Source organism: Sciurus vulgaris, assembly GCF_902686455.1.
Source record: "Sciurus vulgaris genome assembly, contig: HiC_scaffold_354_arrow_ctg1, whole genome shotgun sequence".
NCBI classification, from domain to species: domain Eukaryota; kingdom Metazoa; phylum Chordata; class Mammalia; order Rodentia; family Sciuridae; genus Sciurus; species Sciurus vulgaris.
Window position 1 is genome coordinate 38,149 of NW_027632691.1, and position 16,140 is coordinate 54,288.

General features: G+C 53.3%; 1 protein-coding gene across 1 annotated transcript; it reads left to right on the forward strand.

Annotated features, from left to right (window-relative positions):
- Nucleotides 1–3,380: 3,380 nt before the first annotated feature.
- Nucleotides 3,381–13,397, forward strand: LOC306652630 (phosphatidylinositol 3,4,5-trisphosphate-dependent Rac exchanger 1 protein-like; the record flags this gene model as incomplete). Its single annotated transcript, XM_079125425.1, has 8 exons — nucleotides 3,381–3,517; nucleotides 7,509–7,608; nucleotides 9,254–9,397; nucleotides 9,489–9,603; nucleotides 10,737–10,803; nucleotides 11,654–11,820; nucleotides 13,013–13,115; nucleotides 13,330–13,397. Coding segments are annotated over exons 1-8 (773 nt in total), but the record flags the coding sequence as incomplete, so codon positions are not given.
- Nucleotides 13,398–16,140: the final 2,743 nt, after the last annotated feature.

The following is a 16,140-nucleotide window of genomic DNA, read 5'->3' on the forward strand; positions in this document are numbered from 1 at the left end:
AGGGGTAATTTTAGTGGGACAACGGTGGTGGGATGATGTAATATCATATATAGGATTGCACCAGAGGGTTCTGTAAAGCCTAAACTCCTTTTTAAAAGTACCTAGTGATTAGAGGCATTGTTTGCCATCTATTATAATTGGAATGCCATTGTAGTTCACTGAAGTTTGATGTAAATATTCTTTTAAAAATGTTAAAGTACCAGAATAAACAAAAAGAAACAATTCTTAAGATGACAGATTTTCCTCAATGTGCAGGTATCCCTTCTTATATAACTCAAGCATCCAACATCTAGCCATGCAAATTGATTACCTGAAGCATAGTACTGGAAAGTAGAATAGCATGAAAAACTTAATTTTGTGGACATTACTTTTTTTTTTTTTTGTAATCAGTTACTGTATGTTTTATTTTAGATCTTTTGTTTTGGGTGCATTTTCTGCTCTGGAGGTATATGCACTAACAAAACATTTTCCTCCTTTCATTATATGCATGTTTATTAGCAATGTGAGCAATATTTCCTACCATACTTCACTCCCAATATTTTTGAGATATTTGTATAAAATGGAATTTAAAGTTCACTTATGATTGTATATAAGCCACAGAGGAGCCCATTTATTAATAAAATAAACCCCATTTTAAATAGTTAAGTGTAGAGGGAAAAATTTTAAAAATTGGGAAACATTGTAAAAAAAAAGAAGAGAACATCAGAAACAAAATCTCTTGGTACAAAGATATCTGCTATATTGTTTCTTAGTGCATAAGTCATCCAGTGCTTCTGGAAGACTTGATGAGTGAGTAAAGACTAGTAAAAAATGAACCTGAAAAAGCAGGTTATACCAATCTGTGGTGGAACCTAAATGTCACCCTATATGTCACATTATACCTTCTGGTAATACAAAGAATTTGTATAACTCAATATGGTTTTCAAGGAAAGAAAGTTGCTGACTGAAAGAACACTTGTGTGACTGGCAAAACAATCAAAGAACAAAGAAACTTGATTTCACTCATGGCAAGAATGTGGGTTCAGTATTCTAGGAAAGGGTGGAATATTTCCCTTGGCAAGAAGGCAATAATTCCCAGAGAAAAAAGGAAGACAGAAAATAGGACTTGGTAGAGGGAAGACAGACCAAAGAAGAGGATAGACTGAGCTTGTAGGGTGTTAGTGCCTCCTGCCCAGTTTTCTGATGAAGAAACACAGGCTCAGAGAGGTCCAGGGATTTGCCTACTGACTCAGCGGGGACCTGGGCCTGGCAGGCTGCACATCTCCTGTGGGTTTGGAGGAGCAGGGTGTGCAGCAACAACCAACAGTGGCTGTTCTTCCTCCAGCCAGGGGATGAGCTGCCTTGAGACATGTGCATCCTGTGGGACAAGCAAGACAAGCTCCATGGCTGCCTGGAGCACCTCTTCAACCAGGTCATATTGTCCCTGGGCAGGTCACTGGGTCTTTGCAGCCCCCTGGTGGTGGTCTGGGCAGGCTTGGTGCAGGGCTGCACTCAATGGGGCTTCTGTCTCCAGGTAGACACCATCAAGGTGCTGCTCAAGGGACCACTGATGGGCAGGGTGTTTGAGGAGACTAAGCATCTCCCCATGGAGCACAGCCTCCAAGGTGAGGGTCACTGTGGGGGCAGCAGGCTGGATACCAGGGACACGCACTCCTGTTGGGTGGCCCTGACTAGTCCAGGGCAGCAGATTCCTGCCTGTGGGCCAGATCCAGCCATGGCTGCTTTTGCTTAGAATCAGATGATGTCTCTCATTTTTTTTTAATATTTTAAAGCATCATAAAAATGAAACAATGTGTGATAGAAGCTGCAGGTGCTGCAAAGCACAGTTGGTGGCCCGGGGCTGGTCCCTGAACCCTCTGGGCCTGCTCACAGGGGACACATGGACAGGCCTGGAGCACACTCCCCCATTCAGTCACACCACAGGGTCCGCTCCATCTCATGCTTGCAGACCATGTGCATTTGCTGCCTGGTTTAATATTGATGTGACTTTTATTTTTTTTAATGTATCTCCTGCTGGGTGTGGTGGTGTATGCCTGTAATCCTGGTGACTCAGGAGGCTGAGGCAGGACTGTCACAATTCTAAGATCAGCATTGGTAATTTAGCAAAACCCTGTCTCAAAGAAATGAAAAAGTAAATAAATAAAAAAGGACTGGGATGCATGTAGCTCAAAGGTGAAGTGTCCCTGGTCCAATTCTCCAGTACCTAAATGAATGAGTAAGTAAATTTTAGAAAGGTATCTTCCTTTCAGAAACTTAATTTCTAAAGGATTTTATCTTATCCTCCCCATATATGAGGCAGTGTAGTAGGCCATAAATTAATGAAAACCATAATGAACAACTTAAAGAAAACAGCAACACTGTCATTGCACTGTGGTTGTGTATTGTTACCTGCCTCGGGCATCCTCAGAAGAGGGCTCTGTGAGCGGACAGCTAAGGCCATACCAGCACCAAGCTGAGACTTTCTTCTTGCAATGATTGGAATGAGAACTGGAATTTCTATGCCCTCCCGCTTTTCCTCCCACTCGCTCACCCTCCTGCTCACCATCTGTCCACCTTTCCATCCCCCAACTGCCAGTCCATCCATGAAGCTCTGCAGCTGGAAAATAGTTCCCCAGAGCCAGCTCATGCCAGGCCTGGTGCTGGGTGCTGGTGGCCCTAAGAAGGATGGACACTTCTGGCCTTAGGGGCTCCCAGTGGTGTGCAGTAGATGGGAATGCAGATAGCAGCTGCCTCCAGGCAGGAGTCGGTTCCTGCTCAGCTGGCCCTCTGCTATGTCAGTACCCCCTTTCAGGGGTGAACCTCAAGAAGAAAAGCAGGGAGGGTCCCAAACCACACATATGTCAGAAACCAGGGAAGAGGTCAAGAGAACAGGGGCCTGTGTCTGCCTGGCCTTTGGCCCTGTTAAGTCCACATTCAATTCCAGTTCTCCCATACCCTGTGTGACTTTAGGGAAGTCACTGTGCTGGGCTTCCTCCTCTATATAGGAAAGGGTTAGAACTAGGTCACAACTCATGTGCCAGCTCAGTTGGTTGTGGCATAAGGACTTAGTAACTGAGAAGTATTCTGTGGTTACAACGTCCAGATCTGGGAGCAAAGACGGCCAAAATTGATTTGTGCTGTCTGCAGTGGATTGGCTGTAGGTATGGATCATGGCCTCAGACCAGCAGGAAGGGTGCTGAGATTGATTAGTGATGTCTGTGATGGGAATGGAACATTGATATCATAGCACACTTACCATATACTTATTCTTTGAAGCCTGGATTATATCCTAGAGTCCTACTGACTCACTGGATCTAGGGTTATGAACTTTGCAATCTGGTGATGGGGCATGGGCCTTTGTGCCACTGTTCTCCAAAGCCACCTCTGTCCCTTCCCTTTCCTGCCCTAGAGTTCAAATAGAAAGAAGAGTGTATGGTCCATGGCTGGAGCTTGATCCAGATCAGCATCCAGGAGGACCCCTGGAACCTCCCTAGCACCATCAAGACCCTGGTGGATAACATCCAGAGATATGTGGAAGGTCAGCAGGCAGGGAGGGTCATGGTGGGTGTTGTGGCCTTTGCCTGGGAATTGAATACAGCAGGGTCCTGCTGGGTTCCATCTCCACGCCCCTTCCCCTGCAGGTTCAGGGAAGGGCAAGAAGAGTAGATACACTTTCTCAGCTGAGTGACCTGCTCTGGCAGGCCTGGGCTGTGTGCCCTTTGCCCAGGGAGTTGCTGATGCTGGTCACTGGTCATGCTGATCCTTTCTCATAAGTCAGATGCTGAATTGTTCTTCACAGCTTCCAAACGGGGCTTGGTTCAGTCCTTTTGTTTATCCTTGAGGTCACAGCTGGCAGGTGGGGCCACCAACGGATCGGATGCTGCAGCATCAGAACAGGGAGCGCCGGTGCCCACTCAGGTTTTCCCGGGAATTGGATGTCTCCTGGTTGCTTGAGGTGGCAGAGGCCACCTGTCCTGCGCTCATGTGGGGCAGGAGATGAGTGGCATCTCCCCTCTTGGGAGCTCTCCAGTTCCCACAGCCTGGTGTCTGTGCCGCACCTCTGATGTCACTGCCCTGGTCCTCATTGGCATTTGAGTCTAGGTCTCCTGGGTTGGAAGTACCCAGGACAGGGGACATTGGACCAGGAGAGCTGGAGGTAACAGCTCAAGGGCCTGACCCCCAGGGAGTAGCTGCCTCTGAGCTGGACTCTCTGATGACCCTGAACCGTCCTGTTTACAAAACTGTGATTGGTAAAGGGTGTGAGCTTTGTGACCAGAGGGCCAGGGCTTGAATCCCAGGCCATGCACCTTTGGTCATGTGACCTCAGCACACCCTTGACTTCTCTGGCCTCCATATCTGCCCATATGAAGCCCCAGGGCTCCTTCTGGCCCCATGCAGTCATGAGGATAAACCAGTCTGTACCCATCAGCACTTAGTGCCCTGCCTGATGGGGGCACGCCCTCAGTACAGCATCTGCTCTGGCTGTCACCACAACTGACCAGGCCTCCCTCTGGCCTAGGGAAGACAGTACCTCAAGTGACATAGAGGGCATTCAGACTTTCCTTCAAAGGCTTTTCTGGCCCCAGGGCACCTTTGAAGGCAAGGCACCTGTCTGGTTGGTGGCCAGAGGAATGATGGCCTTCTCCCCAGGGTAGCCATGCAGTTCAGGATACGTAAGCTTGAGCACATGTGTGCACTTGTGTGCACTTGAGATCTGCTGGTGAGTGGGTGTATCACAAATGTGTGTGTACATGTCTGTAGGGCCTCTGGCTCCAGAGATGGAAGTGCTGGTTGTAGTCCCTACTGGATGGGGACATGCACCAGCCTTTGGTAAAAACCTCCAAAGTGCAACCTTACCACTGTTCTTCTGTGAGGGTCAGGCACGTGGGCTGGGCCAGCTCCACTGTCCCCTGCCAGCCCTACTTAGTGTCCTCCCTCTTGTCCCCCTCCTTCCAGATGGGAAGATCCAGCTGCTCCTGGCCTTACTGAAGTGCACAGGTGAGTGCACATGCCATGGTGTACCAGCGAGGCCCTCCTGGCTGTTGGTGTCCATGAGGACAGCCCCAGAGGCCTCTTCTGTGGCCAAGGTGACTTGTCCTTGGCCACTCAGGACCTGCACTGGGGAAAGCAATATTTTGGCCTCCTGCCCCTCCAGGAATGACTTGAACCTCATGTCCAAGGGACAAGTCTCAGGACTGTGGAACTGGGAGCCCTGTTTTGGGCCACCTGCTACCTGGGTGACTGTTGACAAGGACACAAGATAGAGAATGAAGGGTGGGGAGGCTCTTTGTCAGTATGACTCTAGCCCCAGCAGATAGTGGAGCCAGGGCTACAGATGGAGTGGGGGATGCTGGGAGATGACTGGTATCACCTCCCTTCTTCCCAGAAATTTTCAGTCAAGTGAGGGTCCAGGTCAAAATAGACCCCTGCACTCAGTGGCCAGAAGTTGAGGGTAATTCCTCCCAGCAGATGAGCCCCTGTTACCTGGGTGCCTCAAGTGGGCAGGGCAAAGAGTTGGGGCAGGGCCAGTGAGGGTGGGGTGGCAAGAGGAGGGCACAGTTCTGAGGGTGGACAGGCAGTTCTTCATGGGTGGTGCTCAGTGGCGGAGCAGCACCATGGGCATACAGCCCACCAGACCAAGAAGTGCTGTGCCCCAGAGAGTGCTAGGGGTCGGGGGGTGCTGTGGGGAACTCACAGGCCTGCCCCTTGGGCAGATGCTTGGGTCTGGGTTTGGGGCCACCTGGCTTGCTGGTGGAGGGGAGTTTTGTGGACCTGGCTTTTGACCCCAAGTGAATTTTGGCCTGTTCACCCTATGGGCTCTGTGGGGGGCCAGGGCCCAATTCTGGCAGCCTGCTACCAGCGCTGCTTGGTGGCCTGTCCCCACCACAGACACCAAGCTGCAGCTGCACAGGAACACCATCTTCTGCCAGACCCTGGTAGCCACCTTGTGCACCTTCTCCAAGCAGCTGCTGGCAGCCCTCAGTTACCACTACAACAACAATGGCGAATATGAGGAGAGCAGCAGCGAGCCAACAAGTGGCTGGAGTAGGTGGCTGCCACTGGGGTCCTGCTGCACTCCCAGTCCCTGCTTGTAGTGGTCAGTGGGCCAGGCAGGTGGGAGGCCCCTTTGCCAGTGTCCCTCCCAGCTGGCACCTATGACCTAGTCTGTTTACATAACATTTATTAATTGAGGACCTACTGTGTACCGCTGTTAGGGAACTGGGGTCTACCAGTGATCAAAGCCACCCCTGTACTTGGGGATCTTATCTCCTGGTGGGAGAGAAACACCACGAGCCATAGACCAGTGGTGATCAATCTAGGCAGGGGACACTGGCTGAATCTGGAGACATTTTTAGTCATGGCAGCTGAGGGATCTGGGAATAGTGTTACTGGCACCTGGTGTGCAGAGGCCAGGGACACTCCTTAGTGTCCTACCACAGTCCCCAGGACAAATACCTGTCTTGCAGTTTGGCTCTTTGCCAGCAAGGCCCAGCCACTGGCTGTTGTGTGGGAAGTGTGGCCTCGGAACGCCCTCTGCTGGCCGAAGCCACACACAGGCGCTCTGCTGGCGAGAGGTCTGCACTCACTTAACACAAAAGATAGTGGGGACACCAGTCCTCAATGTCTTCTCAGAGCCAGAAACTGCCCCATCCACTTGGTCTTTGATGTTGGAAGGTGCCGGGTGCTGCCTGCTGGGGTCTGCAGCTCACCTTCCAACTGGGGAAACTGAGAAGAATGGATGGAGAAAGGAGGGAAGATGGCAGGAAGAGTGGAAGACTGTGCATGGAGTTGATTGGGGAACCAGGATCAGAGCTGGTTGTGTTGAAGAGGTGACATTTGAGCTAGTCAGGTGGATAATCAGAGGAACAGCACAGGGCAGAGGGAGCGGCATGTGCTCAGGTCCCCAGCAAAGGCAGCATGCCCCAGGAGCAGTGAGGCAGTTGGGACGAGAGGTTCGCAGGCCCTATGTACAGGACTGAAGCTTTATTATGAGGCAGAGGAGGCTTACAGGCTTGGGGGCAGGTGAGAAATGGGATTTGGGTTCAATTTAAAAAGGTAATAGCCCAGGGAGAGGGGGGTTGTTTGGGGGAGGATGAGGGGGAGGTGTGGTGTTCTTCTGGGAAATGGACAGTGCCCCTGTGGGGGGGGGCTGGGAAGTTGGGTGGTATGTGGAGCATGGTTCACCTGTAAGGACTTGGCCCTGGTTGTGTCTATAGATGAGAGGAAAGAGAAACCAGGTGTTGTGATCTCCTGGAGGAGCATGGAAGGCGGACGGGAATGGTTAAGTCAGTAACCATTGTCCGGGTAGGGAGGAGGTGGCTTTACCAGGTCACTCAGAAAATCAGGGCAGAGGCAAGTTCTGACTTATGGGGGCCACAGGACAAGCTGTGGGGTGAGCCAGAGCACACCTGGACCTGGTGCTCAGGAGGCCCCAATGTAGCCCGATGCCTAGATTCAGATCCCAGCACTGTGAGGTGAAAGCCTGGTGTGGGTGGCACCTGAGGTCCCTTCACTGTATCTTCTTGCAGAAGGAGGAACGGGCCATGCTGGAGGACATCTGGGTGACCCTGTCAGAGCTGAATATTGTCACCTTCTACTTTAAGCAGCTGGACAAGAACCGTGTGACCAGTGAGTGATTCCTCCCACCCCCACTGTAGGAGTTGAGACACTGAGACTGAAGGGGCTGCTTGTTGCCCTGGTCTCCTGTGTGCAGGTCAGCTGCCCAAGGTGAACCTGAACCCAACATGTTAAACCTCATGCCCCAAATTGAGTGGAAAAACAGGGGTTCTCTCTCATCCACCCAGCTGTCTTCACCAGGTCTTAAAAGAGGTCCACAGCACTTCTCATTAAAATTCCACCCTGAAGTCTTCCTTCTTTAGAGCAAAGAATTCAGATTAAGGACTAATGGCATAATTGACTGATATTCCTTAGTCCTTTGTCCCATTGTTCTGCACCCCCAATCCATCTGACCACCCACTACCCAACACCCACCATGCACACATCCATAGCAGTGAGCACTCAGTACTCAGGGACAGGATTTGGGCCACAGTGGGAGGTAGCACAGCCATGGACCCCCACTCCCCATGGGTCTAACCTGGAGTCAGCTGGGGGCATCCCAGATGCAGATCCCAGTTGCTGGCTGCTGTGGTGTGGAGCCTAGGCAGAGGGTCCCTGTGTTCTGGGGTCCCTGGGGAGCTGTCCAGGTGACCTCCAGCAAAGGCTGAGAAGCCTGTGCTTGCTTCCAGAGCTCTGCTGCTGTTCGTGGGTCCTGGGAACTTTCCAGAAAGACTGATTCTCAGAATACACCCCAGACCTCCTACCTCAGAAACTCTGGAATGGAACTGGGGTGTCCATGTCACAAGCCATCCCCAGGACTGCAGTGCTCATGAGACAGAGGGCCACGCTCTAGATCAGCAATTCCCCTTCCTTTCATTTCACTCCATGAAAAGCCCCTGAGACACCTTTTCCTCGCTATCACACCCCCTTGAAATGCAGCGCTGACGCAGCCTGTGTGTCCATATGCTCTGTGTCTGGCTCTGCGAGGTCTGCCCTCCCTCAAGGGCCCACTTCTGCCTCCTTGGGGCAGTGTGGTCCTGCCAGAAATGCAGACTGCTGCATGGGAGTCAGCTTCTGGGGGCCAGTTTGAGCTGACTGCAGTGCCTGCCTGTCTGGGGCTAGGCTGGGCTCAGGAGGACCCTGATCAATTAGTGAAGCAGCAGGGGCTCCAACCACTTTATTTTGCCCTCCCTGCCTTAAACTCTTCCTCATATGGTGAATAAGACGCAGGTGCTGTTTGAGGGCAGCTTTTGCCAGGTGGGACCCTGAGCTACCAGGCAAGGGGTGACCAGAGCACCATGGGGGTCTCTGATGACACACTGCTGGCCCCCTGCTGGGCAGTCATGTCAGGGCCAAGAACAACACCTGTTGAAGTTGTCCAAGAGGGAGGTCACAGGCTGCTACAGAGTGTGGGGCTGTCTGAGGCTACCCTGTGGGATGGGAAGTCTGAGGCTGCCCCTCTAGGCTGGAGGGAACATGTGGTCACAGGATGCTACTCTGACATTAGTGTACATGGAAGTCCCAGGGTGCCATCCTGAGGCTTGGAAGAGAGGTTCTGAGGCTATCCCTCTGGAGCAGGGTTGAAGGGCAGGGAGGTCTGAGGCTATCCCTCTGGAGTGGGGAGTGCAGAGAGGTGCTAGGGTGCCACTCTGGCACCAGGGGAAGGGAGATCTAAAGCTGCTGTGGCAGAGGGGGTGGGGCTCTGAGGCCCCTGCAGACACCAACATCTTCTACCACATAGAGAGCAGCCAGCAGGTGCTGAAGGTGGTCTTCTACCTCGACAGCTACCACTTCTCCAAGCTGCCCTCCTGCCTGGAGAGCAGGGCCAGCCTCCGAATGCATGTTGTGCTTTCCATGAAAGGTGAGTTGCAGGATGTGGGGGACCACAGGGGCCAAGCCAAGGCCTCCAAGCCCTGGGGACCAAGCCCTGCCCTCCCTCCTCTCCTCCACAGCTCTGGAGAATGTGGAAGTGCCTCCTCCTCCAGGCAGACAGGCAGCAGAGGATTTTCAGCAGAAGATCAACACCCAGTCCCTGGAGAATATCCAGCAGTATTATCGCAAGATCAGGTGTTTACTTGGGCCTATGTTGGGGGCAGGATTCAGAAAGCCACCACAACAGGTGGCAGACAGACCCTCAGTGTGAGGAGCAGGCCAGACACTTTTTCTGGAGCACCTTGCCTGCATGAGAGTCTGATGGCAGTGTGCACTGTAGGTCATGCCAACCCATTCTACAGATGGGGATGCTGAGGCCCAGGAGTATACACAACATGCCCAAGGTCACACAGCCAATAATCTGGCTTCAAAGCAGGTTCTCTCTGCTGAGCCAAGCTGCCGGTCCACTCTGCATGGGGGCAGGAGCAGAGATGGGGCCCTGGGCTTCTTGGGCCTTGAGAGAGGGGTGTAGTGCCCTGGGCCTCATCCCATTCACAATCCCCACAGTGAGAAGTAGAGGGAACAGATTTTGTCAGGAGGGAGCACAGGTCTATGGGAGTAACTCCCACATCCCCGGCAGCTTGCCCATGGCCCCTCCTGAGTCCTGCCTAGATGACAAAGGGTGGTTGATAGGGACTTTATCCTTTCCAGGTCTGGTTTTGCCATTTGGAAATGGGAGATAAACGCTTCCATCTATTTGCTGGACAAGAACATCTTAGCACCCTTCTGGATGGACTAGGCCATGAGTCTCCTCTGTGCTGTTTGTGGAGTGTTTTAAACATGGGCTCTGGTCATTCATTTGTTCACTCAGCACAGGTTCATCAGGACCTTATGTGGGACACACACTGTCCCCATGTGTGGGAGTCTGTTTTCTTCTGGGGCAGGAACCACCAAGACCAGCCCACCCATGCTGTGAATAAAGACCTATCAGCACGAGGGTGGCTTGCTGCTATCCTCCTGTCTGTGGCCTGTACTGCATTCCACAGCTCAGCTGAGAAGTGTCCCTGAGACCACCTGGTTCCCAGAGCCTGGGGCTTTACAGTCAGCCAACCCCTGTGGTAGAGGGGAACAGACTTGGAGCCAGTGAGTACAGAGCAGCATCCAGCACGAGGTGGGGACAGGGGTCCGAGGAGAAGAGGAGAAGCAGGCCATGTGGAGGGCTGGGTGGGGCTCTCAGGCTCTCTCTGATTCTACCTGGAGCAGGGAGGCCAGGCTGCCCAGCTGGGAGCTGGGGGTGGGGCCCCCTTCAGCCCGTCTTTCTCCCTCAGGACATTTTACCTGGAGCCATCGAACCTGCCCACAGATGCCAGCACCACTGCCGTGAAGATCAACCAGGTGTGTTCCCAGCTCCCGGCTTGGCTGGGAGGGCTGCCATGGTCAGGACTCCACTGGTGGGGTTTCCTCCAGACACCCCGCTGGCCATGCCCTGTGGTCCTGGGAGTCCCCAAACTGGTTCATGCTCACTGTGGCCTCTTTCTCTTCTATGCACCATGGTCATTGCAAGTTTCTCTGAGGCTGGGGCCCCTGCAGGCAGCCACAGACCCCATGCCAGATGTGGTCAGGCCCTGCTCTGGTTTCTTCCCTCAGATTTTTTACTAGCCCTTAGAAATTGAAAGATCTCAAAGAAATGGAGGCTTCCAGCTTTTTTGAAAAGTAGAGAGATGTGAGATCTGCTTTGGGGCTTCTTCCCACTCACTGTGCTTGGCCTGCACTGGGCATGGCTGCCTCTTGGTTCCAGCTGGCCTTGGCTCCTGCTGCTCAGTGTATTGTGGTCTTCCAGGGTTGAGGCAGGCCTCACCCTGGGCCGGCATGCTGGCCTTGGTGCTTTGGCTGCTGTGAGAGAGCTGGTGGGCATGTGCTTTGGGACTCTAATGTGGCCAGCAGGATCTCACAGAGCACAGGAAGGAGAGCCACCACCTTACACCACATGTGGTTGGGGAAGCAGGGACAGGGGAGGGCTCCTCCTCCTAAGGGTTTGGAGGGCATGGCCTGTTTGTGCTTAGTCAGGGACACACTGGCACGTGAATAGAGCAACCTGGAAGGTGAGACCTCAAATACATGGTGAACATCGAGTGCCAACTGCAGGGTAATAGGGAGCCACAGATTGTTCTTGAGCAGGTGTCATAGAATGGCACTTGCCCTTGGCTGCACCCAAGCATCTTGTGTGTCTGTCCCATGCCTGCAGCTTATCCACCCTATCAATGCCCTGGACGAGCTCTGCCACTCATCCTTTGTGCACCCCAAGCCTGGCACCAGCAGGAGCTTGGGTGCTGGCCTCATCCCCATCTCCTCCGAGCTCTGCTACCACCTGGGGGCCATCCAGATCACTATGTGTGGCACAGGCATACAGAGGTGGGCCTTTCCAGGGTCTGGGGAGCAGGGACAGGAGGTGGGAAGGCTGCATCCATGTTCTAGACCTCCTGGTTTGCTGGGCCTGGGCAGGGCCTCCCTGCTCTGGACCCCAGGTTGTCTTTAATCTGGGCCATCTGTGGCAGTCGGTGGGCATGAGGCCTGTGGACTTCATGGGTCCTGGGCCAGAGGGTGAGAGAGATTGAGTTCTGAGCCTCCAACCCTGCTGCAAGTGGGATGGCTCACCTGCAGGGCAGAACTGCCTCCAGCCTCCCTGGACACTCCTCCTCTGTCCTCTGCCCAGCTGCTGGCCCCAGAGAAAGACAGCTCCTTTCCTGGGAGCCCTTCTCGGTCATGTGTCCTTATGCCTGCCACTCATGCCACTTGCTCCAACAGGCTCTGCCACCCTGGCATGGGCCATCTGTGAGGGTGGGAACACTCTTCTCTGCTCTGCCCAGAGGACTGGTACCTGGCAACGATGGGTCTGATGAACAGGCATCCAGTCACGTCTCCTCAAGTGGTGGGTGGGCTCCTGTGTGTCGGGACTCTGGTGTCTATGCCCCCAGGATTGTGTCCCCTGCTGTGGGCTGGTGCAGAAAAGTCTGTTCCAGAGGTCCTCAGTCAGGGGCAGTTTTGCTCTCCAGGAGACATTGGCCAGGTCTGGAGACATTTGTGGTCATAACAGCCAGGGACTGTGACATCTAGTGGGTGGGGGCTGGTGCTCGGCATCCCACAGTGCACGAAACAGCCTCTTTCTGGTCCCATGTCAATGCTGCTCCAGTCCTGACTCTAGTCAGGGAGACTGGGGTACTCAGAAGTCAACTCATCTGTCAGGGCTGCAGGGAGAAGGGTGCAGGGTGGCTTGGAGTCCCAGGCCTGGCACAGAGCCAGATTCTAACAGCCTGAGCCACGGGGCTGTGCCCATGCCACTGAGCAGGGGCCAGGCCTCAGGAGTCACCCCACTCAGCTGACAGAAAGCAGGGCCCTGCCTGGTGGTGCTGCTGTCCTGGGTGCAGACCCCCACAGGTACAGGCCAAGGGTGAAGGCTACTGGGAGAGGCTGGTGGGGAGGAGCAGGCAGGTGGGGAAAGTCAGCCTGGAGAAGACATAGGGCGGGTGGCCGGCACAGAGATAGAAGGGGGGACAAGGCCTGGCGAGGATGGCTGCTGTCCCATGCCCTCTCCACCCCTCCACAGGAGCACCCTGAGAATGTCCCTGGAGCAGCCAGCTATCCTGGCATGGAGCCACAGGCTGATGCCCAAGTGCATGATGCAGGCCATGGACACCATGCAAAAGCAGGTGAGGCCTTGCAGCTCATCAGGTCGGGCTGAGGGCGGCTGCATGCGCCCTGTGTGGGGTGATCCCACCTGGGACTGGATGCCCTAAGTCCAGACCTGGCCTGCCTGTGGGTCGAGGTTGTCAGCTTCTGGAGCCCTGCACCCCCCCAACCAGGTATCCCTGTGTGTCCCAAGCTCCTCCAGGGGCCCCAGGCCTGATGGCTCTTTCCTTCCAGAGCTCCAGAGTAGAGATTCTGGTGAAAAACCTCCGAGTCAAGGATCAGATGTCCCAGGGTGCACCACAGTGAGTGGCCCCCTGCCCCTCCTCCTCCAGGGGGCCATTGACCCTGGCAGATCCCTGGTGCTGCTCCAGACCCTGCTCTGCTTTTGAGGGCTCTGCTTTGGGAGCACAAAGCCTGGCACAGTCTGTACCCTCACAAGGGCCCCCTTCGGGGGAGGCCTGGAAAGGGCCCCTGCAGACCCTGAGGTGAGCCTCGGGGCATCTCCCTGTTGTATTCAGCTTCTCTGCATCCCTGGGATCTGGGCTTATTTCAGCCAGTCTCCACTTTCCTCCCATGACCAGTTCCTCATCAAAATCTGCCCACAAGCTTTAAGTAACATTTTGTTTTGAAGTAGTCCGAGTATGCAAAAGTAGTGGGTCATTCCTACACACACTTTGGCCTCTTCCTCAGTGGACATGTCTCCTGTAGCCCCAGCATGGTGTCAGGACAAGGCTGCCCTTGCAGACCCCCTTGCAAACCTCATTTGTACCTTGAGAGTCTCCACATGTGCTCTCTTAGCCTATTTTTCTAATTTTTTTTTTTTTGTGTGTGTGGTTTCCCTGCCCCAGACCCTGGGCCCATCTCTTAACCCATGGGGCCCCATTTGACCCAAACAGGAGTGCTGTGAGCAAGGTCCTGTTGTTATCCCCAGTTGGCAGGTGAGGGTGCTCAGACCCAAAGGAGTTAAGTATTTTGTCCAAGGACACACAGCTAGGAGATGGCAGAGCTGGGTTCTGAACCCAGGCCCAACTCCAACCTGAGTCACCTGGAGGCTCAGCTTTCCCCTGGACAGTGGTCTATGCATGGCACTCCTGCCTCTACCGTCATGACCCCTCTTGTGCTGCTGGCCACCTGTCCTGCTGCAGACCCAGCAGTGAGATCCCATCCCTTGGGTGCGCTGGGGAAGTGGAGGTGTCGGCATCCCCAGGAACTCTGCAGTGACTCTCACCAGACCATGCCATGATCATGTGCTCCCCAGTGCCCAGAAAAGGGCAGGAGGGCTGGAGTCAGCACTTTGCTCTCGAGGGATCTCTTCCCCATGGGTGTCTTGGGTCCCTAAGGCAGACCTTGTGTGGTTTAGAACTCAGACACACACAGGGAGTCCAGAGTGGGCTGAGCCACTTGGGGGCGTGGCCAGGTTGCCTGTGCTTTTTGCGCATGCCCAGCTCTCCTGAGGCTGAGACAGGAGGGGCGGACAGTCAGATGCACAGCGCAGGTCGGGACCCACCCACTCCGCGTGAGCCATTGCTCTGGAAGCCTCTTCATCGTGTCCTGTGTCAGCATCTGGCTGCTTCAGTGCTGGCAGAGACATATTGCCTGGACACTTGCTGCTGTGGTCAGACCACCACCCTGCCCTCGGGAAAGGCCGCCCTCTGGGAAAGGCAGCTGCCTTCCACTAACACCGCTGTCCCCGGGTAATGCAGCCTACAACTGCCCTCAGGTAAAGTTCCCTGGGTAACACAGCTGCCCAAGGGGAAGTCTGCCTCCCTGGGGGAAGGCCTTTGCCCTCCGAGGGGTCTCTGGTTGGTGTGTCCTGGGGTGGAGGGAGCGTGATCTGAGACTGACCCCGGGGTCTGGGCCTGGAGATCTGGGATCTGGGACAGGGAGGCCTTGGGGGCTGGGCACAGATGGACAGGAGGCCAGGAACTCCGCATGCTGGACCCATCCTGTGGCAGCAACTGCCATCGGTGATGCACCCTCTCTTGGTAAGGTAACCGCCCTCATGTCAGGCCACCCAGGAGTCAGGGCAAGGCAAGGCAGGACAGGAGTGGGACAAGGCAGTGCAAGGCTGGGCAAGGAGTAGCGTGGCAGGGCAGAGTGGTTTGGGGGCTTGGGGCAGGGAGGGATGGATTGACTAGGGGCATTACAAGAAGGCTACTCAGGGTGAGTCAATTGTGTGCACATTTCTGTGGCAGAATACTTACTTAGCATGTGAGAAACCCTGGCTGCGTTCTCAGCAGCACGTGTACGCGTGCACACACACACACACAAACCCCACACACCACAATAAATCTTCCTAATTCAGATGATTTTATTCTAAGAAATATTTTCAAATCCTTTTTAGAAGATAGAAGCAGAATGGTTATATGTTTAATGTCAGCTATTATATGGCATGATATTTAAAACCACTGTATGAAATTTCCTCAGGACTCAAATCATTCTAGTATTTAAGAGACAAGACAGCAGTTGCTTTTTGTAATTCTGATATATTTATAAAAACAATCTTTTGAAAATCATTTTCTTTTCTAATTTTCAAACTTAGAAAGTGTATCCATTTGTCTTCCTAAAGTCCATTCATCAGAAAGTTTTTCTCTTTTTCCTTGCCATCAAGGGTATGGGCCTATTGTCACAGGAAGTGCCATGACTAGGTTTTATTATAATACCAGTGCCCCTATGGCTTTCAGATAAAAGTCATGTTATATTTCTCATATTTGTTGAATTGAACAAAGAACATACAATTTTTATTATATTTAAAAGTTCATCAAATTTGAATTAGTAGAAGTAGGGGTTTGACACGTTATTTTATGAGCTGAACACAGTGCAATTTAGTTTGATCATTTTGGGAGGTTGGCATGATGGCTTCTGCCCTGTTCTGTGATCAAATGTCTGTCCTGCACCATTTTTTGGCAGTGAGAATTGAACGAAGTGACCACTGTAGCATGTGCTAGGCAAGCACTGAGCTACATACATCCCCAGCCATTTAAATGTCTTATTTTGAGACAGAGTTTTGCCTAAGTGCCCAGGTGGGTCCCAAATATGTCATCC